Source organism: Cavia porcellus, unplaced genomic scaffold (assembly GCF_034190915.1).
Source record: "Cavia porcellus strain 051 isolate PalLab524CR breed Dunkin Hartley unplaced genomic scaffold, mCavPor4.1 scaffold_24, whole genome shotgun sequence".
In the NCBI taxonomy this organism is placed as follows: domain Eukaryota; kingdom Metazoa; phylum Chordata; class Mammalia; order Rodentia; family Caviidae; genus Cavia; species Cavia porcellus.
Window position 1 is genome coordinate 2172863 of NW_026947507.1, and position 26599 is coordinate 2199461.

General features: G+C 43.9%; 1 protein-coding gene across 3 annotated transcripts in view; it reads left to right on the plus strand.

Annotated features, from left to right (window-relative positions):
• Positions 1-20149: 20149 nt before the first annotated feature.
• Positions 20150-26599, plus strand: part of Mfhas1 (multifunctional ROCO family signaling regulator 1) — a 79440-nt gene continuing 72990 nt past the window's right edge. For all 3 annotated transcript variants that reach the window (XR_010042537.1, XM_005000272.4, XM_063234571.1), the window contains exon 1: positions 20150-23281. Coding sequence is in view for 2 of the 3 variants with exons in the window: in XM_005000272.4 (XP_005000329.2) it covers positions 20284-23281 (2998 nt within the window). In the remaining variant the exon portion in view is untranslated. The remainder of the gene's footprint in view (positions 23282-26599) is intronic.

Below are 26599 nucleotides of genomic sequence, written 5' to 3' on the forward strand. Positions count from 1 at the left end.
AGCTGTGCCATAGCGTCCTGCCCCTTTAGGATGTGTAGTATAACTTCCTCCCAAAGAGTGCAGAATTGGGGAAGGAGGGCAGCTTGATAGGAGAGAAACCAGCGTCCCTCAGATAAGATCAACAGTGCTGAGTCACGCTGACAGCATGCGTCCATAGCGCGGTGTGTTAACAATGGGATTCTACCTTGGCCATCTTCCTCCCAGGAAGGCGCAGCCCCAGTCTAATGAGAAAACCAGTGAACAAATCCCAACTAGGGACATCCTACAGAATTCCTGACCAGCACTCACTGAAGCTGTCATGTTCAGCAAAGTGAAAGATAGTCTGGGAATCTGTCAGTCAGGAGGAGCTTGAGGGACTTGGTGTTATTATGTCTAAGATAGGGTCTTGGAGAGAAAAAACACAAAATATAGAACTAAAGAAATATGAATAAGTATGGATGTTAATTGTGTTGTATCAATATTGATATATATTATGTTTTTACATTAACTGTAACAAGTACCATGCAGATATAAGATGTTAAAAGTGGGGGGATGGGTGTGGAATATATGGGAATCTCTGTACTATCTTACAGAGATTTTTCTGTAAATCTAAATCTGCTTTAAAATAAACTTTCTTGTATGGGGGGGGTTGTTTGTTTTTTGAGACAGTGTCTCCCTACATAGGTCAGGCTGTCCTTGAAATCACTATGTAGCCCAGGCTGGCCTCCAACTTGTGGTGACACTCTTCTCTCTGCCTCCCAAGTGCTGGGACTGCAGGCATGCACCGCTACATCCAACTTAAACTTTATTCTTTAAGGAAGTCTGTAGGGAAAGTACCCAGCACATTGTAAATATCTGGTACATGCATGATGACCTGTGTGTTTTTGATACAAGGGCCAGATAAATGGTTTTGGGGAAGATAAATGGTTTTGGGGAATTCTGCATAGTGGGCTAGCATTGTTAAAAATTTCTCAGGTTTCTGTGGCGATAGGTCCACTCTTGAGAGACAACATAGAATACGTTTGTTGGAAGAAAACAAATACACTTCAAAACAACATTGAAAGTCTGGAACAAATGCAGCTTAGACTCAACTATCAGAAAGCAGGGCGTGACATACACGAGCACCAGCCAAAGATGAAACTGACTCACTTCACCAACGATAACAGAGAGGCAGGGCACTGACCGATTAGTCACACAGCCTGCACTAGTGGTGATTACAAAAGCCATGCGCTTTTTATGGGCAACACCCAATGAGCCAGACTAAACAAGAGGCATTAAGGGAGTGTCTAAATAGGGGTGTTGAATGATGACACCAGGCTGGTTGCTGCTGAGAACACCAGATGGAAGCCCCAGCGCCTGGGGCAGAGTAGGAGGAAGGGCTCTGTAAGAGGGCTTGTGGGTAATGAAGTGACAAGGACCCCAAACCCAGAGCCGGGGGGGGGGGGGGGGCTGGAAGCTCCCAACGGGGGGCCAAGGCTGAGTCCCTGAGGGTGACAGCTTCTAGTCTTAGAACTTACAGAGCTAAAGTCATGTGCTTTTTCTTGTTTATTAAAAAACACACTTTTCTTGTAATTCTTTCTTCCTTCATTTGCATCTAATTTTCTGTGTTACATTTGTTACCATGCACAGTTAAGCGCACCAAATACAAACCAGGTGTGAGAACTTAATAGAAAACAAAACTGTACATGGTGTGACTTCGTAGAGACAGATCTGCACTACATAAATGAATAACCAGCCTGTTCCAAAAGGGCTCTGTTTAAACAGTAAGCATTGGAATGGGTAGAATTTTCAGTCACGAAAAACTACATTCATTTTCCAGCAAGTAAAAGTGATTGATGATGGAATCACTCACCTCCAAAATAAAAGTAGATGTGTGTGTGTGAATGTGTGTGCGTGTGTGTGTATTAAGAATTAGTTTTAAACCCCAGGATGTTGGCATATGCCTATCATTATAGCACTCTGGAATGCTGCGGGAAGAGAATAGCAATTTTGAGCCCAGTTTTGCTAATTTAACAACTTAGTGAAGACTTGTCTCAAAATAAAAAAATAAATTAAAACAAAAAGTCTGGGCAAGCTCAGTGAAAAACCCCTGGATCAATTCCCAGCAACACATATGCACGCGCATGCTCACACACACACACACACACATACACACACACACAATTTTTGAGGCAGTTTATGTCATACTAATAACCATTTCTGTTCTGTACACTTCATGCATCTCTTCAAAGTTTTGGTTTCCCTCACATTTTTATAGCTTGTTATTTTTAAGCAGTGTTTCGCACACTTTATCTCACGTATGTTGATATAGGGGAAATAATATAACTCTCAGCTTGCTAGATGCCAGATATGCTGAGTTCACGTTCCCCAAAAACCAAAGAATGAATTCTAAGGAACGATGGAGATTAAAAGTAAGAAAACTTTACCGAGAGAGGCAGTTCCTGAGAGACAGGAGGGAATCCAAAAGTAGGTTGCCAAGGAGCCCATTTCTCAAAGGAAGTTTCATAGAACAAAATCACAAGGGCGGGGACAGTGTGAGTCAACACTATGAGGACGGCTGCTTAGGTGATACTGATCCAGTGGGGAAGCAGTGAGGTAGCAAGTGGACATGGAAGGAACAAGGAGCTCTTTAGGAAGGGGTGGGTCAGGAGGGCCTGGCCACCCACCAGGGTTACTGATAGCTGCTGGGCCAAATGATATCAATTATCTTGTCCCCTGGGGGACATGTAGGCCTAGTCGTTCCATCTTGAGGCCGGGCCTTCAACACATGGCCCTCCAGCCGAAGCTGCCATGTGTTCTGGTCTTCTGCAGTGACTCCCTCGAGGGAAGGGCCTGTCTGATTGCCTAGAATGTTTCTAACTCGGTTGTCTACAATACTGTTCTCTTGACACTCTTTTCATCCTAGCCCAGTGTAATGTAAGAGCTCGACACTTCTGAGAAGTAACCCCAGGGCAAAGAAGACGAGACCATTAATGACAATGTTGAAATAGGCTAAAACATTTACAATTACAGAAAATCTAGAATCTATTATGCTTATAGTCCTTTGATTTTGCCTTCTCTTTGGCTTCCAATCCCAGGATTTACGTTGAAAAATCCGTGATTTCAGACTCTTCTATGATGATTTTCCTCTTGGTTGTACTTTAAAAGCTCCCCACATTCTAGATCAAATAAATCAGCCTTTCTGGGGGGAGGATCTAGAAATCACTATTTGTAAACTTTCCGGAAGATTCCAAAATCAAGTCAGTGTTCAGGGTCACTGTCGCTATTAAGAGATAATTCCAGATAATAGTAGAGTTGTGTGATCCTTCTGGTCATACTGATTTTTGGAATCATCTCATAATGTTTGAAGAATCAAAAGTAAAATTAGACTCTGAGAAAGTCTGCACAATATTCCATTTTTAAACTAAGTAAGAGGTGAACATTAATGCAACCAGGAGCCGGTAAGTTAACAGACTGTGTATTTCTGTTGAGACAGAAACTGACTTTGTGGACCATGATACAGGTTGAGGGACACATTCTCAAAAGAACATTTATAGCAACTAAGTCACTTGTTGTCACAAAGAACCAATTTCTCACTTGAAGCTTTTAAATTCGGAAATAGTAACTGCTTCTAAATTAGTTACCAGAAGTGCAAACTACATTACATGACTTAAAGAGTCATTTGCTCAAGACTAAATATTCTCATTTTCTCTTTTTACATCTAATCCATTCATGGCAAACATTATCTCATTTATGCTTCCCTTGTTTCTCCCAGAAGATTACTCTAAAGGAAGACAAACATCATTTGTGCTGTAAATAGTTCATTATGTACCACTATACGAGAGTTTTTAAAAATACTTCCTTATATCATTGCATATCTAGTTAGTGTTTAAATTTCCTTCACTGTCTCATGATTCTTTTCTTTCTTTGCTCCTCCTCCTCCTCCTTTACAATTCAGTGGGTTCTCTTTAAATATATGTAACACAAAATTTATCATCTTAATCATTTCTATGGCTGCATTTCAGTGTAATTAAGCCTAGTCACACTGCTGCATGATCATCACCATTTGCTTCCAGAATTTTTTCCTTCTCTCAAACTGAAACTCAGTATCCACTAAATATCAACTCCCCATTCCACCCTCCTCCCTCAGTAGTATGGCAGCCACCATTCTAAGTTCCATCTGGTGACTCTGCAACTCTAGGTACCTCACATACATGGAACCACACACGTTCTTCTATGACTGGCTTATCTTACTTACCATTGGGTTTCAAGGTGCACTCATGTCATAACAAGTTGCAGAATTGCCTTGCTTTTTATAGCTAGTTTCCTCATATATGTCACATGGTCTCATAATAAGTTTTACTTGTTTTATTTCCATATGTATTTTCAAATGTGCTGAACCCTTTAGGGGCACAGCTGTGCTTAAAATAAATGCTAACATACTCTGCAGAGTCAGAGATAAATCTCAGGCATCTCAGGATGTAGTGATTGAATTTAATGCTTTGTAACATGTTTACTGGTGTTCTAACAGTCCTAGATTAAATACTTTAAAAATAAAAACAAAATGCTCACCATAGCTGCAGGGCCACACTATGCTTTTGTTTTCTGGTTGCTCTGTGCTCTGTTGCACATCATCGCAGAGCACCCAGAGCAGTGAGATGAGCTCTTGCTCATCAGAAAAGCAGGATGTGGCCTGGTACGTCCATTACCCTGGCAAAGACACTGCCAGGGAAGGTTGGTTCCAGACAGAATTTCCCAGTGCATTTGAAGTTGGCTTCTAAAGCACAAGATGCTACGTGCCTGCATCATGATAAAGCCATTTCTAATGTGGTCTCTTGGAAGAGCAGGTAAGGGTCAGAGACCCTAATGTGCGCAGAATTTTGCATTATCCATATCCAGAAGGTAGTGGAAATCTGAAGATCCTGAATTCATTATAATTGTATTATTTACATATTGATGAAGTTGAGAGTCTTGGAATTAGTTCTTGACTTTCCTACTTCTTTCCAGTTTATTTGAAAATATTATACTAAGGGCAGCATCAGAATTGTACAGTGTTAACACTGAATTTAGTCATCTTTAACATATATCAATTTAAAAATATTCTAATTAGGTGGAAAAAGCCAGTAAATTATGTTAGTCTCAATGCAAAATTTTCTTCATTGACATCAAATATATTTAATTATTTTAATAAATCTTCTGTATTTTGGTATATATAGAGAACTGCTCTTAAAATTGAAAAACATAATTTTCACTTTACACTAGTCTCATCAATTTGAAGTCTGCCTACACTTTAACATGGTTTAAATGGATTTCTCTAATCAATTAAAAGTGTTATTTAAAATATGCATAAATGGAGAATCATAGAAATACTAATGTTAAATGGAATTTAAATGTTAACCATAAACTCAGTGGGTCACAGTCCCTCTTGGATTCATGAACTGAGAGCAGGATAAAAGGTGTAGCTCTTTTCCCTTGAAAAATGTATGTCATTCTGTGTAAAACTTCTTCTCTTTATGGATCCTCTGATGTCCATGTCAGACTCGGAAATTCAGAATCAGATGTCAGGAGATGGTTCATATTTATAGTTACACAGCTACAATCAGTGCATGATACCTATTGTAGGTTAGTTCCCATATATTGCATTCTTTGAAAATGCTGGAAAAAAGTGAATGGTAAATGTTTTCACAACAAAAATTAATGATGTGAGGTAACAGATCTGTTAATCAGCTAGATTTAAGCATTCCACAATGGATATGTACTTCAAAACACTATGATATACATGATAAATACATATATTTTGTGTCAATTTTTAAAAAATTAATTGATTGAAAAATAAACTGCTATAGTTCAGCTCCTTCCTGCCACGGGGGAATGGGAACCACACTGCAGGGTGCTCTGCACTCTGCTGAAGGTCACAGAGTAAAAAGTTCGCTTCAGATGCAAAGCCGGTTTTACTACCACCTGATCAGGGACCTATGAACTTCAGTGGACTGGTGTGAGAGGTCATGCTGGCCCAAATGTGTGCCCTGCCCTGTCATTCACAGTGCCAGGCGCTGCCACCTGCCATCTGCTACTATGTCTGTATTAACTAGCATGGAACCTTAAGCTCCGTCCTCTGTTCAAATGCCAGGTGCATGCAGGGTGGGGCAGGATGCTAGTCACAAGCCCAGACGGTTCTCCTTCCTACTAAACTCACTTTCTCTTCTCCCTTACTTCCTCTTAACATCTGCCTGCTCCTCCATGAACATGCCCATTCCGCACAACGAGGAAGAAGCAGTGGAGAAATACGACGTCTAAAAGGCAGGAGTGGCACAGAGGAGCCGGCAGGATCAAAGCTCAGCTAATGTAGCATTTGCAGAACTTCACCCACACCAACTTTTTAAATTTTTTTTTTAGCTAAAAGCTAAAGTTGTGGAAATGTTTTGTATTATACTAAGCAACCAGATTCCTGACATTGTTGAAGCATATTTTAAAATCCCCAATTTTATGAGTCTCTTGCAATTAACTTGGAGAAACTGCACATGCTGGATAAGGGTTGTGTTAAGGGTAGGCAGGAAGTTTAGACTGATGTTCCAGGAAGGATGGGGATTTCCTCATGGAACGTATTTGCTCACCAGGAATCATAAGCTGAAATATAGAAATGCAGCATTTAATGTAAGAAGTACTTTTTGAGATTGTTTAAATAAAAATAATCTTTTTGCATGAATTTTTCATATATAATTTATTATGATGATGAAGACATGTGTTATAGAAAATTTGGACCAGGTGTGGTAGTGCATGCTTGTAACCCCAGCTCTTGGGAGGCTGAGGCAGGAGGATCAACTTGGGCTACATAATGAGTTCAAGGCCATCTTTACTACCTAGTGAGATCCTATCTCAAAAAACAAAACAAAATGGAGCAGAACAGAACAGAACAAAAAATTTGGAGAATTAAAAAGAAAGAAAATAAAAGTGATAACTCTAGCAAGCAGAAGTAACCATTAAAAATTTAATGTACAATATATTTCTTGGCTTTTACAATTAATGGATATTCTCTCTCTCTCTCTCTCTATATATATATATATATATAGAGAGAGAGAGAGAGAGAGACAGAGAGAGACAGAGAGAGATTATGTATGTAGCTAAAATAGGTTCTTGCTTTTTTTTTTTGGATCTGTGCTTTATTTGAAGAATTGTATTTTGATATTTGCAACAAAATGAACAGCACAGATGTTTTTTAGAAGTTATTAACTTCTGTTGGAAATCATTTTCTCAAGGTGGTGCTGGGGATTGAACCATGCCTTGTATGTACTAAGCACACAGCCACATCTCCAGGCCCTAGAAAACAAATGTTAATGTCTACATGAATCTGATCATATATTCAGGGGAACATTTTTTGTGTGTGTAGTACCAGGGAGTGAACTCCTGACCACGCACTTGCCAGGCAGGTGCTTATGCCACTGAGCTAAATCCCCAGCCCACATGGCAACATTGTTCTACTGTTGGGAATCTAGCGTGTTTTCAATTTCCTCTATTCAGTATCCTTTTATGTGGACCTTTGGGTGTATCTTTATTTCCTTAGAACAATCCCCAAGAAAATGTCTTGGTTTTACTGTATCTTATTAAATGCTCCACATAGGTTGTATTAATTGCCTTTCTACCCATCCTACCTGAAAGTGCCTCCTTTCCCTGTTCTCCTACTATTACTGGATGTTTAAAACTCCACACCAATTTGACAGATGAAATAAGGTATCTCTTTATTTCACTTAAAACAAAGACCTCCTGTTCCATCCAATTTAGTGGATATAAAAGGCCTTCATTCTTTTTTTATGGAAAGAATAATTTTCCATTGCATGTACTTACCACACTTTATTTATCTATTTCATCTACTGCTGGGCACCTTAACTGGCTTTGTATCTTGGTTGTTGTAAAAAGTGTCACAATAAACATGGGTATATGGTGTCAATTTTTTTTTTTTTTTGGGCTTTTTGAGACAGAGTCTCGCTATGCAGTACGGTATGGCCTTGAGCTTACTTTGTTGCCCAGAATGGTCTTGAACATGCAACAATCCTCCTGCCTCAGCCTTCTGAGTGCTGGGATTATATGCCACCATTCCTGGCCTGTGATGTCAGTTTTGAAAGTTTATTTTTAATCCTCTTTGGAAAAAGCTTAAGATTTTGATTTCTTTTCTTCCTTCTGTTTATCCTCTGATTTCCTCCGTTTCTGTAAAGCTAACCATGAAAGGTGTGGCCTAACTAAAATCAGGGAGATGAAATTGTTCTCTTCGTTGCCTTTAGCCAGACAAGATCGAGAGTGCCATTGTTCTCTGGATATCATTCAAGTGTGCCCTCCACAGTTGCAGGTGTTGGGAGCCTAATTCTCGCCGTGCAATGTTAAGAGGTGGTAGGCTTTTAAGAGAAGGGGCTTAAGGCTTGTTGGAGATGCTGCCCAAGGGAGAGATGAGGTAGTTCTTGTGGGACCCTGACCCAGCTCCCATGAGAGGGTTGTTAGAGGAGAGCAGGCCTGGCCACTCCTGGCTGCTGTGGCTTCCTGTTGCGGTAACAGCCTCTCAGGTGTGTGCTCCTCCATCGCGATGCCATCACCACTGGGTGCTTCCTTATCTTCACCTGGAGCTGAGCTGATGCCAGTGCTGTGCACTTGACACTCCAGGGATGTGAGCCAAATGCAGCATAACATACTTCTTTATAACATACTCAGACTCAGGTATTTCCTTACAACACAAGAAACAATGGACTGAGTAAGTACCCTATTTTAATTTGCATTTCTTTGATGATTTTTGAGTTGAAGATCTTTTGTGTCTATTAGCTACTTGCATTTTTCTCAAAGAAAGCTGTTTTATCTGTCTTGCTATTATAATACTCATTTTTGTGCATTGGCAGAACTCCTTACCTATTTTGAATATAAACTCTATGCCATAGGTATTGACAATATTTTCTCTACTTTATGATGGCACTTTTTGTTCTTAAATATCATCAAGTTGATGAATGTAGTTAAACTCATTGGGGCTAAACTGTTTCTCACATTTATCTGGCTGGATGAATGGAATGGAATAGAGAGGGTGCATGTAGTGTACTTGGGGAGTTAAAGTTGAAACTTTTACAGTTGAAATCCTCAACTCCTCTGGTTTTTCTCAACAATTATCATCCCAAATACCAAGATTATACATTTTCTAAACAAATATTCAAATTTGAGTTTCAAAAACGGTTCAACATAGAATTTGATTGCTACTAGGAGACATGATTCGTTGTCTTTTTAGATGGTATTTAGTCTGGCTTTCAGCAGAGTTAGGTGGCTGGGTATCGTCAGAAAGGCTTCTTGCACACATTGGTATGTGTACTCTGCTTTCCTCTGTCTCTTTTTGGGAACAGAACCTTGGTCTAAAGTTTTTCTCCGTATTGCTGAAAGAACTGAATGTACGCCAACCCACTGTTTCTAAGTCGAGGGACCACATGCTTGTCACCCCATCTGCTTTGACATAGGCATTTTCTTTGATGGACTGTAATTTGAAAACTCACTTCCAGATAAAATTTTCTGTATGTTAAGATTCTTTTAGCTTCAAAGAAAAAAAAAAAAAAAACATTTCAAGGGCACCATAGCAAAATTAGGGAATTTATTATAAGTCTTCAGGGAAAGGAATGTACTAGGACTCAAGAATACCAATTAAAAACGAAAATGTTGGAAAGCCAGAAATACATTCTGTCCTGTGTATCTGTTATTTTCCAGTTGCTTTTTTCCTTCTTGATGAACCAGTTTACTGACTTTCTTTTTTGATAGACTGGCTTTGCTTTGAAATGTCTCTTATCGTTTGGTCATGGCTGCTTTTGGATCCAAATTTACTATCTAGACCCAGAGAAATCCTATTTTTCTTTTTCCCAATCCCACATCCAAATACCTAGATGAGGGATTTTGCCTAGTTCTGATTAAATGCCTACAGCAGGTCTAATAGTCTGAAGGCAGAGTGCAGGGTACAGGAGACGAAAGAGAATCACTGAATTTATGTGGATACCAAAGGGTGGTGCATCATACCAAGCATGTCTCTAAAACCATGTTTCATGATCCTGTCAGATTTAGTGTTTTCTACAGGGGATTCATAAATAAATGAAAATGATACATTTAAAAAATTTTCATCTGCAAGAAAGTGAACACTAAAATTGGAGAGAAAACCTGCAAGTTTGATGCTAGTTAAATACAGTTCAGTCTCCAACAAAGCAATGACGCACTGCGGGGATGGTAATTATGGCAAATGCAGGGTGTGAGCTAAACTCCTCTCTCATTTTTCCAGTTAATGCTGGAGTCGATTTGCATTCGATTTGTACATTGTGTTAAACTTGCTTAAAAGCCTTATTAAAATAAACCAATCTAAGGACAAATAAATTTAGTATTTTGCATTAGAACAAACCCTAATCCCTAATAAATGTATTCCAAGTGTAGTTTTGAAAATGTAAATTAAATGTTAATATAATTATACTCAAGAACCATAGGGAACAATATTCGTCTACAGAGGAAGGGAAGGGCTTCCTTAAATTGTTCCTCAATACCTGAACACCACTGTAGTTTGAGAACAAAGGAACCAAATTGGGGTGCCTGCTAGCTACTTTATCTAGACTGCCAACAAATCTTCTATAAATTTGAAAGAGTCTCATTTGAAATAGTCTCCTACCAGACTCCACAGCTTCTGAAAACTATCCTAATCAATAGCACACAAATGAGCTTTGTAGAGAACAAAGGAATCGTCTCAAGTTATCTTGTATTCCGACACCTTAGACATGGCCTTGCATACATATTATTAATACATTTGTGGGTTAATCAGAACCATGATGCCTATATAATGACATATCCAGGACACATACCCAGGACATATACACGGTATTATTTCCAGGGCGATCACCATTGCATAAGATGAAGTGGAATGTAGATAAGGAATTAGATTTTTTAGTTTTTTGATAAAAGAGTAAACAGAAACTCTTTTGTTACAGAAGTAGAAGTATCAGGGGAACATAAATAATAACTTTGACTTCCTTGTTTTCTAACAAATATATGATGCTGGTTATGGTGACACACGCCTATAATCCTAGCACTTGGGAAGCTGAAGCAAGAGGATCACTGTGAGTCTGAGAGTTCAAGGCTGGCCTGGGCTACATATGAGTTCAAGGCTAGGCTGAACTGATAGTGAGACCCTGTTTCAAAAAATACATACATCCGTATGCCTATGTACGTATGTATATACTGTATGTGTGTATGTTTGCTATGCTTTGCATCTAGGGTGTCCCCGAAGTTCTACGTGTTCAAGGCTTACTATCATCTTGGTATTGGGAGGTGGTGCAACCTTTAGGAGATGAGGCTTAGTGGGAGTCTTAGGCTTTGGGGAGGCATTCTTTGCAGAGACATTTGGACCCTGGCCTCTTTTTCCTGTTCTCTTTCATTTCCTGGCTATGATGTAAACAGTGTGTTATGCCACATGTTTCTGCCATGATTTGGGCCACTACCAGCCCAAAACAAAGGAGTGAGTGGGTCATGGACTTAAATCTTCAAAACTGTGAGCCAAGTGGTGGCACATGCCTGTAATTTCAGCACTCAGGAGGCCGAGACATGAGGATTGCCATGAATTCAAGGTCAGCCTGGGCTAGATAGTGAGTTCAGGGCCACCCTGAACTACACAGTGAAAATTTGTCGGAAAACAAAAACAAACAAATTCCCAAACTGTGAGCCAAAATAAACCCTTCTTTTTATGAGTCAATTATGTCACAGTAACAGAAAGCAGACACAGCTTTATGCTAATAAAAATTAAAACATTTACTTAAATACCAGGAGTTAAATGAATTTACTTTCTAAAATAGGAAATGTGGGCCAGAGAGAAGTAACAAGAAGAAGAAGCCAATTTGCCCTTCCTGTGTTCCTATGCAAGCTGTGCGGGTCCTGGAGGGAGAACAAGCCAAATCTGCCCTTCCTGTGAGTCGGCAGAAGCCCTGCTGGGCCCGAGGAGCAGCAGGTAGAACAAGAAGCCAAGTCAACCTTCTTGTGAGCTAACTTGCACTTGGACTGAGAGGTGAACACTCCCAGTAAGCTGATTTGGAGGACAGGCTGAGTTGATTAGCATCAGAGGTACCAAAACAACTCAATGCTTCTATTGTTTTATTGACTTTTTCAGCCTAAGACAAGTAGTCTGAGCATCTATTAAGAGGATAATAATGTGCAATACATCAAATATGGGGATTTCCTTTTGTCCTGTTTTTGAAATTCAAATTGTTCTGTTTTGTTCTGTTCTATTTCATCGTTTCATTATATTCATTGTTCTGTTTTGATTGGTTTCTTTTCTTGTTTTGTTTCGTTTGATTTTATTGTGTCTGATGGTATGGGCAGCTATTTTGAAGCCAACAAGAAGCACCGTTGATTTCACATTATCTTGTTTTGAAATCTTGTATCACTTTAAGTGTTTTGGCTTTGTTCTGTTTTATTTTGTTTGGTTTCATTCTCTTTAAAGCATGCTTTCATTGCTTTAACTGGTTTTATTATGTTCTGTTTGTTTGATTTTATTGTGTCTGATGGGATGGGCAGCTATTCAGAAGAGGCTTATGGTAGCCATTGTTGATTTGGTACTCTCTTGTTTTGAAGTTGTGTATCACTTTCATTGCTGTGTTCTGATTAGCTTTATTCTGCTTTGTTTTGTTTGCTTTTATTCTCTTTAAAATAAAAATAAAAAAATAAAGTGGGAAATGTTTGTCAAAGCTATCCAGACAGACGAACCCTTTGCCGTTAATCAGATCTGACTACATTTCGGGCCGGTCGCGGGAACTTCCTTATCAGGGCTGCAGGCCTCCTGCGCTGGGCACACCACGCTTGGAGGAGTGCATAGAAGCTCACGTCCCTGGGCGGCCTCCACGGCACCATGGAGTGTGCAGAGGGAGACCTTGCTCTGTGCTGCACACAGACACCACACGCTTCCACAAAGCCCCGTGGGCGGCCCTGTGCACGGCCTACCTTCAGCACTGGGCATGAAGCGGAGTGGGGTGCCCCTCTCTGCACCCGGTTCTCTCCACTCCCTCCTCCTGGATGTGCTTCATTTTTAAGGGCCAAGTGTGCTATAGTTAGCTCGTTTCTCAAAACTATTTCACAGATGTTTTCCATTTCTCTTTTACTCAGCTTATTTCCCTCTCTTTCCTCACAAAATGTCCATTCCAGAGCTGGGACTGAGAGTGGGGGCAGTGGAGGGGTTGGGGTAGCCACATGATTACATAACCCCAAGGAAATTTCTAGAATTTAAGGTGACACTATGGTAAATCCTTCCAACTTCAGTGAAGTAAACTGGCTCCTGTCTTCAGCTGAAAATACTTTCAACGGATGCTAAAAATACATGGCAGTTAATTTTCCTTGGTAGGGAGTCTGTGTGTTCCCACTTGACTTGGAAATACAAAAAGATTCAATGTTCAATTTAATGCTGCCCATTCCAAAATAAATTTGTTTTCTGTAGAGCAAGGGAAAGAAAAAACAACAGTTATACTGGTACAATTTTGCCTTTGCTCTCTGGGGGCACCAGTGTCTTGAGCAAATTTTTTATGTTTTTGTTTGTGGATAGGTGACGACTCTGCAGGTTTCTTAGCCATTGCTGATAGGAACTGGCTTGCATTGAGATCAGACAACATGTCCAAGGCAGATTCATTAAAATGGGAAAGAGAAGTGAGACATGCTTAGGAAAAGTTTAACTCGGACAACAGATGTCAAATTCTTTGTCCTTAACCTGAACTTAATAAATTAAGTCTTCTTTTTTCAAATGCCCTTATCAAAATATGAAGTCTGAGATGCCCTCTAACTGAAGTCTAGATTTTGTCAATACTAATATTAATTCCTTTTGGGTTAAAATCAAACAACTGGCATAGAATTGTTTTTTGCAGTAACATTTAATGACAGATGTTAAACCTTGGAATACTGTTTGCTGAGCTGCTGACTGCCTACTATATTGTTTGACTTTATAAGAGCAAAGTTCAGTTTGTCTTGAAAATCGGGCATGAGCCCTGCTCCACTACCTACAGTGTCCTGTGCACACCCGGGGAACTTAGAACTGGTCCCTCCACCTTTCCAAGCCTTCAGTGAATAGTGCAGGCGCCGATTTTCTGAGGGTGCTTGAGTCTGGATTCTGCCACTCAATAGCTCTACTTTTGTTTTTTGAGAGTTTTTTTTAACCTATAAAAATGAGGATAATAATGGAATTGACTATTCAGGGAGTTCATGAAGGCTAAATAAAATATGCCATGAAAAGCATATAGCACAGTGCCTGGGTCCATAGGAAACCTTCAATACACACCTGATATTGTGACTGGTAATTATGCTTAAATACTTGGTGAGACCCAGTGTCAGGAGTTTTGATGACATGACTTGTGAGACCTTTTTTAGCTAAACTATTTGATGTTAAATATATACATACCTACACATATAACATACATTTATATGTATACATAATAAATATATATTAATAGGAATTGAATCTGGGACAAATGCATTGAGCTATATCTCCAGCATGTTTTATTTTGAGGAAGGGTCTTGCCAAATTGCTGGCTTGAACTTGACATCCTCCTGTCTCAGCTTCCCAGAGAGGCATGTTCCAGTATCCCAGGTTTGATGTCAGTTTTAAAATTATTTACTTTTGACTACCATGTACTAATTGTACACATTAGTGAGTTTCAGTGTGATATTTTCAACATATGCTTACCATGTGTACCCGTCAAGTCCAGCCTTCCATTATTTACCCTCTTTTTTCTCTCCTGCTTCCTAAGCTCTAGAAATTATTAATCTACATTCAGGGCAACTGTTTTTAGCTTCCGCCTATGAGGGAGAACATTCAGTACTCAGCATTCAGTGTCTGGCTTATTTCACTTAACGTTCTCTGGTTCCATATATTTTACTGTAAATGACAGGCTTTCGTTTTTTACGGCTGACTAATCATCCAGTGCATGTATTTACCACATTTTACTTTTATCATCTGATGATAGGCACTCATCAGATGATGGTTCCACATCTTGGTTACTGTGAATAGTGTCACAGTAAACATGACTATGTGGATGTCAGTTCTTAAGGTTTATTGCTAATCTTTTTCTTAGGAATAAGCCTAAAATATTTTAGACAGATCCTTTTCTCTTTGTCTTTTTCCTTTGATTCCTTCCGTTTCTGTAAAGTCAAGCCAAGGACGTGGTCTAATTAAAATCATGGAGGTGAGACCATTCTCTTAGTTATTTCTTACCAGACAAGATAAAGCACTGCTGATTACTTAAAGCAACATATTGGATGGATCTAAAATTACCAGAGATTAAAACATGGAAAGCTCTCTCTTTTTCTGGATAAGTCCCCAGCATCTCTAGAGTTCATGGAGCATTGTTCTTCAATCCCTCATGAAGCACTGTAACCCAGCCCCTGGCTCATTCACATTGCACTATGAAGGCTGCCAAGTTTCCTTTCAAGACCAGACAGGTAGTTTCCATCCTCCAAAGTTAGAACTTCCATCCCACAAACGTCTTGTCTTCTAAATCAGAAAGCAGGTAATTCAATGTAATCAGACCTATTCTGAAAGTCTGTAGCAGCAGAAGCAAGTGAAAATGCTGCATTTCTGGGGACCTGTGCTTTCTGAGTTCCAAGGGCAAAAGAAGATAAAAGACTCTTTCTAAAGACCAAGTAGGAGATCTAACTGTACTAGTTTCCTAGAGTTGTCCAGGTTTTAAGCACACAATGTCTCTCATCCTGGGAAACCCCTTAACCTTGTGCAAATTGGGATACTGTCTCATCTAAAATAAATGCTTAAATTGTTACTGGAAACAGGTTCAGTGGAAAGACTACTTGTTTGATTTTTAGGCTTATGCATCTTTAATATAAGCAGAATAAGAAAAAAAACCCCACAGTGATCAAGTGCTATTATAAGAAGCTGTCCATACCTTGTCAAGTCCTGGACTTTGCCTGAGTGATTACAGTGGGTCAGTTGGGAGCACTTATTTTAACTGCAAATTTGACATCTAGAAGGAAATAATTGGTCTTTATAAGGCTCTTTTTGAAAATCTAAACCTTAAACTAGATACTAGACATCCTCCAGCTCAGGTGAGGAGAACATTTCCAAAGGAAATTCCCCTTTTTCAACTGTGGAAGGTGAAGGAGGAAGAAGTGTGAGCTGACTTTTTAGAGAGCGTAACTGACGACATGATGCTGGGATGGAAGCCAGATTTCTGGGCCCAAAAAGGGAGTCCGGGTAACACATCTTTCAGGGAAGAAACTAAGACCCTAGAACTATCGTTAGGGGGTTAGTGAGGTCAAGAGAGACATGTGTCAAAAACAGAGGGAACCCAGGGTGTAGAAGATGGAGCTCAAAGGTGACAAGCAGATAGCTGGTCGACAGTCTTAGCCAGGTATCCTGTAGCATCGAGCCTGGTACTGATGCTGTGTAGATGTGGGGCCTCTATCTGGGGGTGCCCACCCTTCCCCTAGCCTCCCCTCTTAAGGCCTATCTCAAGGTACCACCTCTTCACAAATATTTCTTTTCTCCTTAATGTGTGTTTCTATGGGGTCTGGGTTCTGGAACAAAGCCAGTGTCCATGGATGCCACTGCCATCACAGGGCAGCCGCTCACATGATAACGGCATCAGTGTAAATGAAACAGGATGCATGTAATTTAAAAGGCCTATACTGGAAAGCTTTTGAAAAGCTGATAGATGAGGTCTATGATATGACATACACATTCAAGGCAAATACACTTCTAATAATAGAAATACCCTTTTCCAAACTGAGGTGGTTTTTAAAAATATCTATACTATTTTCAGGATGAGGGCAAAAGTACCAACGGAGGCCCAGGTTACACAAGCCCAAACATGTGACAACATGCCAACAACCATGGCATGCTCAAGCATCGTCTTCTCATCCTACTCATGCAGTGAGAGGAGCTGTGTGTGCCCACAGCTACAGTGAAGACCCCAGGCCCAGGGGTGTGCTCACGAACAACTGCTTTTGAACAACTATGAAGAACTTTTTGCTCTTTATGTTAATTGGCTTTGTTACTGTATCAGAAACTTGCTATAACCAACGTATAAAGAGAGATGATTTGTTTCAGCTCAGAGATAGACTGGCCCCACTGCTTAGCAGCACATCACAGTAGACAGTGCACACAGCCAGAGGGAGCTGCACACCTCAGGGCAGCTGGGAACCAAAAGAGAGAAAGAGGAAGAGGTTTCTCACATTTCCCTTCACCCATCCACCACCATTACCTAAAATTTCCCAACGGGCTCTATCTCTTCAAGGTCCTGTTACCTCCCAGTGGTGCCATGCCTGGGCCACTGGTTCACAGTCTGGATGCAAACTCCCCATCCAGGGCTTGAGGCTCTCTTCACACCAGGTGTGCTTTTAAGGTAGAGGAGCAATAAGTTGGCCCATCATGATGAAACAACTACACGGATACAGCATCACTAGATGAGGGCCATGATGAGTGTTCAAGGAATAAGTCCTTCTTGCCTGGATTAAAGAAGTATACTGAACATAATTTCTGCTTACTTCTCCTCCTCCTCCTCCTCCCCCTCCTTCTCCTCCTGCTCCTCCTCCTCCTCCTCTTCTCCTCTTTTGAGGCAGGGTTTCACTATGCAGTTCAGGTTGGCTTTAAAGTCTCTCCGTAGTGCAAGCTGGTCTCAAACTCACAATCCTCCTGCCTCAGCCTCTGGAATGCTGGGATTACAGGCATGCACCACCATGACCAGCTATGTGAACACAACTTCTTTTCTTGGAGTTCTCTGATTTGATTCTCTTTCTTTTTCTTTTTCTTTTTTTTTTTTTTCTTTTCCAAATGTGACTTTCAAAGAATTCTTGGTCGAGCTTCAGACCAGGAGGCTTCCTACAGCAACACTAACTGCATCAACATTTTGCAGGCCAAAGGGAACTGAAAGAATCATTTCTGTTGAACAAACTCAGTCCTACCAAGTCTGGCCCCAGCCCTGTGGTGTTCTCTATCCTACCCAGTCCTCTTTATCAGATGAAGCAAATGACTGATTGCCTACTGACACAGCCAGAGTACAGGTTAAAAAAAAAACAATTGAAATGGAAGCATATCAATTTTCTGATGGCTTCTAGCGGGGAGCACATGTTATTTAGATATAATCTAAACTACTTGAGGACCTGAGTTTACTCATTTATGATGGAGTAAGAAGCTGCTAATTTCTTCTGTCCTATCTCCTCTGTGGTTCAGGTTCGTGTTAAAAGCAGCAGAAGAACAGAGGATTTGGGGTTTGGCTTAAGATCATCAAGAGAGTGATGCATTAAAGGGCATCACCCCATTTGGAGAGTTAGCAAACTGGCTCTATCATTTACCTTGCTACCAGATTAGGAAGTCACTTAACATCTTTAGATACTTTTCTACCTCTGTAGAGTAAAAAATCAGCCTCCATGACAGAATTTTTCTTGTATACTTCTTACTATCTGGAAGACTGGGGTACCCAAGTAATACTATCTCCCAGGAAAACCTTCGAAGTGGGTGTAGATTAACCCTGAGGTTAAATTAGCCGCATTCTAACCGGGTATATAACTCAGCAGCACAAGCGCTTGCCTGGCAATCACAAGGCCCTGAATTCGATTCCCAGTACAAAAAAAAAAAAAAAAAAAAAAAAAAAAAAAAATCCATGTTTTACCTGAGTTGTCAGAGATCTAGGACATAGTTAGCCGCCCTGGTTAGCATCTTCCAGTTATAGGATGCAAATCACATCTGGGTAACAAAATCACCGAGGCAGATTTGTCTCTCTTTTTCTGAAGAGACACCCTAAGGCTGGGAGCTCAGTGGTATGGTGTGAGTGCCCTGGATTCATTCCCCAATACTGAAATAAATAAAAGCAATTTAGCCAGGTGTGGTGGTGCACCCTGTAATCCTAGCAGTTCGGGAGGCTGAAGCAAGAGGACTACAAGTCTAAGCCCAGCCTGGGAAACTGCAACTTAGTGAGATCCTGTCTCTGAAACATACAGAAAGGACTGGGGTGGTAGCTCACTTGGAAGACTCTGGGTTCAGTCTCTAATCACACACACCACAGATACACACACTCAAGGACTAACAGTAAAGTGAATGTGAATTGGGTTCGGACCTGTGACTTCTGCCCGAAAGTCATCATTTTCTGGAAACCATAACATAACAGGCACTGAACTACTACGGGTACGGCATTTGTTTCAAGTGTTTACATTGAAGATATTAGGGACACCTTGGCCAAAACACCTTCTAGGGTTCCTATCCCAAAGACCTGCATTAGGCCAGGGAGTTCCTCGCTCAAAGCCGTCCCCAGGGGAGCGGAAAACCTGCACTTTTAATTGGTCTGGCACAAAATAGGGCACCTAGAAATATTTACCAAATGAATGAATGGTTGCCCACTCTCCTCCTTTCTTTTGTTTAACTACCACCTCGCTCTCAGCTTCTGCAGGGAGACCAGGCCCCGAGTCCTGCCAGTTCCGCCGCGGTTTGGATGGAGGGTGGATGGAAGGGGCGCCGGTAAAGGATGAGTAAGGGAAGCCAGCGGATCTCGCGCTCTGGAGAAGAAAAAGGAATCCTTAGAGACGCAGGGCCCACAGAGGTCGGGCGCGCGCCAGCCCCGGGAGGGCCCGCAGCACCACCGCGGCGAGGTCGGCCTCCCGGCCCAGCGGGGTCGCCTCCCGGGCCGGCGCCGGCCAGCGCCCCCAGTCCCGCAGCCGGCTCTCGGCCGCGGCTCCCGCCCCGGGGCGGTGCCGGGAACACGCGGCGCCTCCGCCGGTCACGTGGGGGCGCTCGGCCGGGCGGCGCGGCGCGGCGCTTCCCGATCGCGCCCTCCCAGCGCCGGGGACGCGGCGCTCGCGCTCCCGCCGGAGCCGGGAAGCGGAGACGCGGAGGGCCGCCGACCCCTCCCCACGGCCGCGCCCGGCCCGCGCCCGCAGCATGCCCGCCGCGGAGCTCGCGGAGGCCACGCCGCTGGCGCGCTTGAGGCCGCGGCGGCGAGGGTAGCGGGGCCGCAGTCGGGCATCGAGGCGGGCGGAGCAGGGGGAGGAGCAGGCATCCTCCGCGGCGCGGCGCGGCCCGGCGCACCCATGGCCCGGGAGCCCGGAGAACGCAAGCTGCTCCCCGCGCCGGCCGCCGCCTCCCCTCGCGCCGCGCGCCTAGCGCCCCACCGAGCCGCTCGCGTGGCCGCCGCCGCCCAGCTCCGCGCACCCGGCCGCTGGCTGCGCTAGGACCCTCGGCCGCCCGGGCGGAGTGGCCGGCGAGGAGCGGGAGCCGCAGGGCGGGAGCCCGGCGCTGGCGGGGGTGCGGCGCGGCATGCGGCTGCGGGAGCCCGCTTGAGGGTGTCGGCCCGGGGCCCCGCCATGGCTGGCAAGGACGGCGGCAACCTGAAGACGGTGAGGCTGTGGCGGGACGCCGCCCTGCGCGCCAGGAAGCTGCGGAGCAGCCTGCGCCAGCTGACCCTCAGCGCAGCCGGGAGCTGCCCCGAGGACGGAGCCGACCCCCTGGAGTCCCCCGACGCTCCCCAGCTGGTGCTGCCGGCCAACATCGGAGACATTGAGGTGCTGAACCTGGGGAACAACGGCCTGGAGGAGGTGCCGGACGGGTTAGGGTCTGCTCTGGGGAGCCTGCGCGTCTTGATCCTGCGCAGGAACCGCTTCGCCCGCCTGCCCCCTGCGGTGGCCGAGCTCGGCCACCACCTCACCGAGCTGGACCTGAGTCACAACCGACTGACCGCCCTGGGCGCAGAGGTTGTGAATGCGCTAAGGGAGCTGCGCAAGCTCAACCTCAGCCACAACCAGCTGCCCTGCCTGCCCGCTCAGCTGGGCTCCCTCGCCCACCTGGAGGAGCTGGATGTCAGCTTCAACCGCCTGCCGCACCTGCCCGAGTCCCTTTCCTGCCTCCACCGCCTGCGCACCCTCGACGTGGACCACAACCAGCTCACTGCCTTTCCCAGGCAGCTGCTGCAGCTGCCGGCTCTGGAGGAGCTAGACGTGTCCAGCAACCGGCTGCGAGGCCTACCTGAGGATATCAGTGCCCTGCGTGCCCTCAAGATTCTCTGGCTCAGTGGGGCTGAGCTGGGCACTCTGCCCAATGGCTTCTGCGAGCTGGCCAGTTTGGAGAGCCTCATGCTAGACAATAACGGGCTGCAGGCTCTGCCTGAACAGTTCAGCCACCTTCAGCGACTCAAAATGCTCAACCTATCCTCCAATCTCTTTGAGGAGTTCCCTGCTGCGCTGCTGCCCCTGGCTGGTCTGGAGGAGCTCTACCTTAGTCGCAACCAGCTCACCTCAGTGCCATCCCTTATCTCGGGGCTGGGCCGGCTTCTTACCCTGTGGCTGGATAATAACCGCATCCGATACCTGCCTGACTCCATTGTGGAGCTGACTGGGCTGGAGGAGTTGGTGCTGCAGGGGAACCAGATCGCTGTGTTGCCTGACAACTTTGGCCAGCTCTCCCGGGTGGGCCTGTGGAAGATCAAGGACAACCCACTGATCCAGCCCCCTTATGAGGTCTGCATGAAGGGGATCCCCTATATTGCAGCCTACCAGAAGGAGCTGGCTCATTCACAGCCTGCGGTGCAGCCACGCCTCAAGCTGCTCCTCATGGGTCACAAGGCTTCAGGAAAGACCTTGCTCAGGCACTGTCTCACCGAGGACAGAGTAGGGGGAAGCCAAGCAGGAGGTGACAAGGAGAAGAGTTACCCACCTTCTCCTCTGCCTGGGAGCAAGGGCATCGAGGTGACTAGCTGGACGGCTGATGCTTCCAGGGGCCTGCGGTTCATCGTGTATGACTTAGCTGGTGATGAAAGTTACGAAGTGATCCAGCCTTTCTTCCTCTCCCCAGGTGCCCTGTATGTGTTGGTGGTCAACTTGGCCACCTATGAACCACGCTGCTTTCCTACCACTGTGGGCTCCTTCTTGCATCGAGTGGGGGCGCGGGTGCCTCATGCCGTGGTGTGCATTGTGGGCACACATGCTGACCTGTGTGCCGAGCGGGAGTTGGAGGAGAAGTGTCTGGACATTCACCGCCAGATTGCCCTGCAGGAGAAGCACGATGCAGAGGGCCTGAGCCGTCTGGCCCAGGTGGTGGATGAGGCCCTGGCTCGTGATTTTGAGCTGCGCTCTGCCAGCCCTCATGCAGCCTACTATGGTGTTTCGGACAAGAATCTTCGGCGGCGCAAAGCTCATTTTCAATACCTGCTTAACCACCGGTTGCAGATCCTCTCGCCCGTGTTGCCTGTTAGCTGCTGGGATCCCCGATTGCTGCAGCGTCTTCGGGACAAGCTGCTCTCGGTAGCTGAACACCGAGAGATCTTCCCCAATTTACATAGAGTCCTGCCTCGGTCCTGGCAGGTGCTGGAGGAACTGCATTTCCAGCCACCTCAGGCACAGCGACTTTGGCTAAGCTGGTGGGACTCAGCACGCCTGGGCCTGCAGGCAGGTCTGACCGAGGACCGGCTGCAGAGTGCCCTCTCCTATTTGCATGAGAGCGGCAAGCTGCTCTATTTTGAGGACAGCCCGGCCCTCAAGGAGCACGTCTTCCACAACCTCACCCGCCTCATTGACATCCTCAATGTCTTTTTCCAGAGAGATGCTTCCTTGCTGCTGCACAAACTGCTACTGGGGACCAGTGGAGAGGGTGAGGCCGAGGGGGACAGCTTCCCTGCCATGGCACTGCCCGCTCCGAACCAGGATGTGCTCCGGGCCACCCAGCTCCATCATTACGTGGAGGGCTTTCTGCTGCATGGGCTCCTGCCAGCCCACGTCATTCGGTTGCTGCTTAAGCCTCATGTCCAGGCCCAGCAGGACTTGCAGCTGCTGCTGGAGCTGCTAGAGAAGATGGGACTCTGTTACTGCCTCAATAAACCCAAGGGCAAGCCTTTGAATGGCTCAACAGCTTGGTACAAATTCCCATGCTATGTGCAGAATGAGGTGCCCCATGCAGAGGCCTGGATTAATGGGACCAACCTAGCTGGCCAATCTTTTGTGGCTGAGCAGTTGCAGATCGAATATAGTTTCCCCTTTACCTTTCCACCTGGGTTGTTTGCGCGCTACAGTGTCCAGATCAACAGCCATGTGGTGCACAGGTCGGATGGAAAATTTCAGATCTTTGCATATAGAGGGAAGGTTCCTGTGGTGGTGAGTTACAGACCCGCCAAGGGGGTCCTGCAGCCAGATACCCTGTCTATTGCTAGCCATGCATCATTACCAAATATATGGACCGCATGGCAAGCCATCACCCCCTTGGTAGAGGAACTGAATGTCCTGCTTCAGGAATGGCCTGGCCTGCACTACACTGTGCACATCCTCTGTTCTAAGTGCCTTAAGAGAGGATCGCCCAATCCACATGCTTTCCCAGGTAAGGAGAGAGGGGGCCTCTGGGTTTCTTCTGTGGTGTGTTTCAAGTTGCAATTTTGGAGACATTTGTTTCATTTGGCAGAATGTTTACTTTACCTCACTGGTTTTCTAGGAAAGCTTTTCAAGGTAAATAGAGGTGTGGGGGCAAACAAAAGACAACTGTTGTCTCCTCCTAATGAATGGGAAGTTTGGGACTTCCAAAGTTAAAAGGTAGCCTAGCTCCTTTTCCTACTTCTCAACTTGAACATATTTGGTGGAAGAAAATTTTAGCTGGCTGAGCAGAAAACCTGGGACCTGTTTTGACATTAGTCACTTTCTGGGCCTTGGCTGTGTGCGAGGGAGAAGTCTGAGTTGTAAGTGGCTAGTGTCATCTTCTGTTGTTTAAATTCAGACTGTAACCATCAAATCAATGTTATGGCTCATTTTTCCTAAGAAATTCCAGAGAAGAATGTTCTGTAATTGAGTGAGTGGCAGATGAGTAAATACAAACTGTAATGCATGACTGAATCCTGAGATTGCAGTTTGACCTAGCTCACTAAGGCATGGAAGACAGACCTGAACTCTCCGGGGGAGTTTCCTTGGGTATTTCCTGGCAAGTCTGAGCTGTATAGACATCTTAAGGTTTCTTGGTAAATGTTCAGAGTTGGAGCTTTCTGGCAGTGGTTTATAAGAGATGGAAGGGACAAAAAGCTGACAAGAATCCTCTGGGGAGTGTTTTTCAACAGACTTATGTCTTGTTTTCTTTTTTAAAAAATCATTATATACAAGTGGGAGAATTCCAGGACTAGTTGTCTGGGATTTTTTTTTTTAAGACTTTTTTAAAGAGTAATTTTAGGTTTAGAGCAAAACTGAGCAGGAGGTATGGAGGTATTCCATGTATGTCCCCAGACCTCATGCATACATAACCTTCCCGGAGATCCATGCCTGAACCAGAGCGGTAGGGACCTGTGTTCCAGCCCGTGCTCCTGCATCAGCATATCATCTTCACCGAGTTCATGGTTTACATTAGAGAACATTCTGTGGGTTTGGACAGATGTATAACAATATGTATCCACCGTTGTAGAATCATACATACTAGTTTCATTGCCCTAAAAGAGTCTTCTGTGCTCCATCAGTTTATCTTACCCCAGTCCTTGCAGACTGATATTTTTACCGTCTTCCTACTTTTATCTTTTCTTTGTCTGGGATTTTCTTGGGTCTCCTTAATTAGTCTCAAGTAGGTCTTTAGCCTGAAACTCTTTCTTCATCTTATGTAGTTCTTTAAAGTTGTGACTTTTGTAGAGCTAGTTTGTTTAACAGCATTGTCCATGTGGCAGGCCCAAAGCATGCAACAGTAGTGTCATTGCCAGTGCACACCTGGGTCCCTCACCCCCGGGCTGCATTGAGGGGCAGTGGATGGAAGACTGCATGCCACTCTAATCTTTGTTCCTGTCTAAGCAGCAACAAGAATGTAGCTCCTGATAGTGTCAGGAAGGAATTGGATACCAGTATTTCCAAAGGTAACATCTTTCTGTTGCCCTAGATCTAGGCTGAGTTTAATTCTTTAGCTTGAGAAAAGCCACCGTATTGAGTGACCAGTCAGCTGAGCCATTCTGTGTGATTTTCTGGTATCTTGTCACACACAGTCTGTGACGGGGTAGACTCTTCAGATTGTTTTATATTTGCTATTGAATTTTATTCATGGAAGCAAAATACTTCTTTATTGTGTTATTAAATTGCATTAAGTGGCCCAGAGTTTACTGAAGCAGCTACCTAAAACCCATCCTTACTTCAGACCAGGAGCATTAATAAAACTGGTGTTAACAACAAAGGCATAGACGTTGGACAAGTCAAGTTCTCTGCAGGGGAATTCCAAGAACTGCCAGAAGTAAACAATGAGTCTGGAATGTTTTTTCTAACCTTAGCTCTTTATTTTTGGTTTGTAGCAGTCCACAAACAAGCGTGTACAGAGATGCAGAAACAAGCACATTCTCTGGTTATTGTTTTGCCTATTAGCATCTCAAATGAGACACACCTGGTCGATAGTCCAAGCTGAGGAAGAGATGATTTTTTTCAATGTGTGAAACAAAAAATGCTTGAAAAATGGCAAAATCTTACACAGTATATTGAACTGGAATAAATCTTAAGTATATGCATGTCATATTTATAATCAGGAGGCTTTTTCATTTGTTTAGGATCATATTTTTCTTCCAAAAGTAGTGAAGGGCTCAGAATAGTGGAAAAAGGTCATCACTTCACAGTTTTAATCCATCATGAAGACGAGGGAAAACACATTTTCCCCATGTTTTTCTGTGATAGCTGTTGTTTATTAGTACTAGTCACAATTGGGAGTGACATGGTAAGAGCAAAATACTAAAAGCTCCTGCAGAACGAGACGTAGGCACAGTTATAACGTTGGATGTTTAGTTAGGGTACACATTAAAAATCCGTTCACTCATGCCTAGATTATTAAAACATTTGAATCTAACAAACTTTTAAATCTATTGGTATCTTTTTGTCTTAAGAAGTCATTTTACTTTTAGGGATACAAAATTGGAATGTGAAATTACTTTTAGGGACACTAAATTTTACATTCAGTTAAATTATGGCGTTCTATATAATCTTAACAATTTTATTTACAATGGTGAAAAAACTGACTTTTAGGTTTTTTTCAACTTTGGGGTATTAGATAGTAAGTTACTATCTCCTTTGAAATTATATAGAAGAACCACGAAGTTGCATTAGTAGCTTTTAAAAGCCTGCTTTGGACCTGTCTTGAATTTTCTGGCCTGCACTACACTTCAGCAGTTGGCAGAGGGAAGTGTTACTGCTAGATTTCTCTTTTCTTACTTGGTTTTGGAAATGTAGTCTTTTGGAAAGTCCTCATCCAGCCACCATTGGTTTTAAAAGTTCTTGTAGAAGAAGGCTGATCACGTTGTCAGTTCCTTTTCTGTCTTATTTGAGTGACAGGAGATTCTTCGGGAAACTCCAAGAGGTCAGTGATGCTGCCTGAATGTCTCAGGGAGAGTGCAGACCCAGCGTGCAGAGCCCCTCCTGCATCCCATGGCCAGCCTGCCCTTCCGTTGGCACTGGTCTTGCTCATGATGGTTCCGTGTTCTTGTCTAAGAGCATGTGTCTTCATGTGGAGTGTTTATGATTTCACTTCCTTCCGCCACTGTGACATTTAAAAGGGAAAGTCAAGAACCCTGAGGTAGGGCTGGGTATTGAGATCTGGTGGCCAGGACATTGGCCTGCAGCAAGGGTCTCTACTTTGATATTCCATTTCAGCAAATGAATGCCTGCTGTGTTTTTAAATTGGGAGAGTATCTTAGTGACTCCA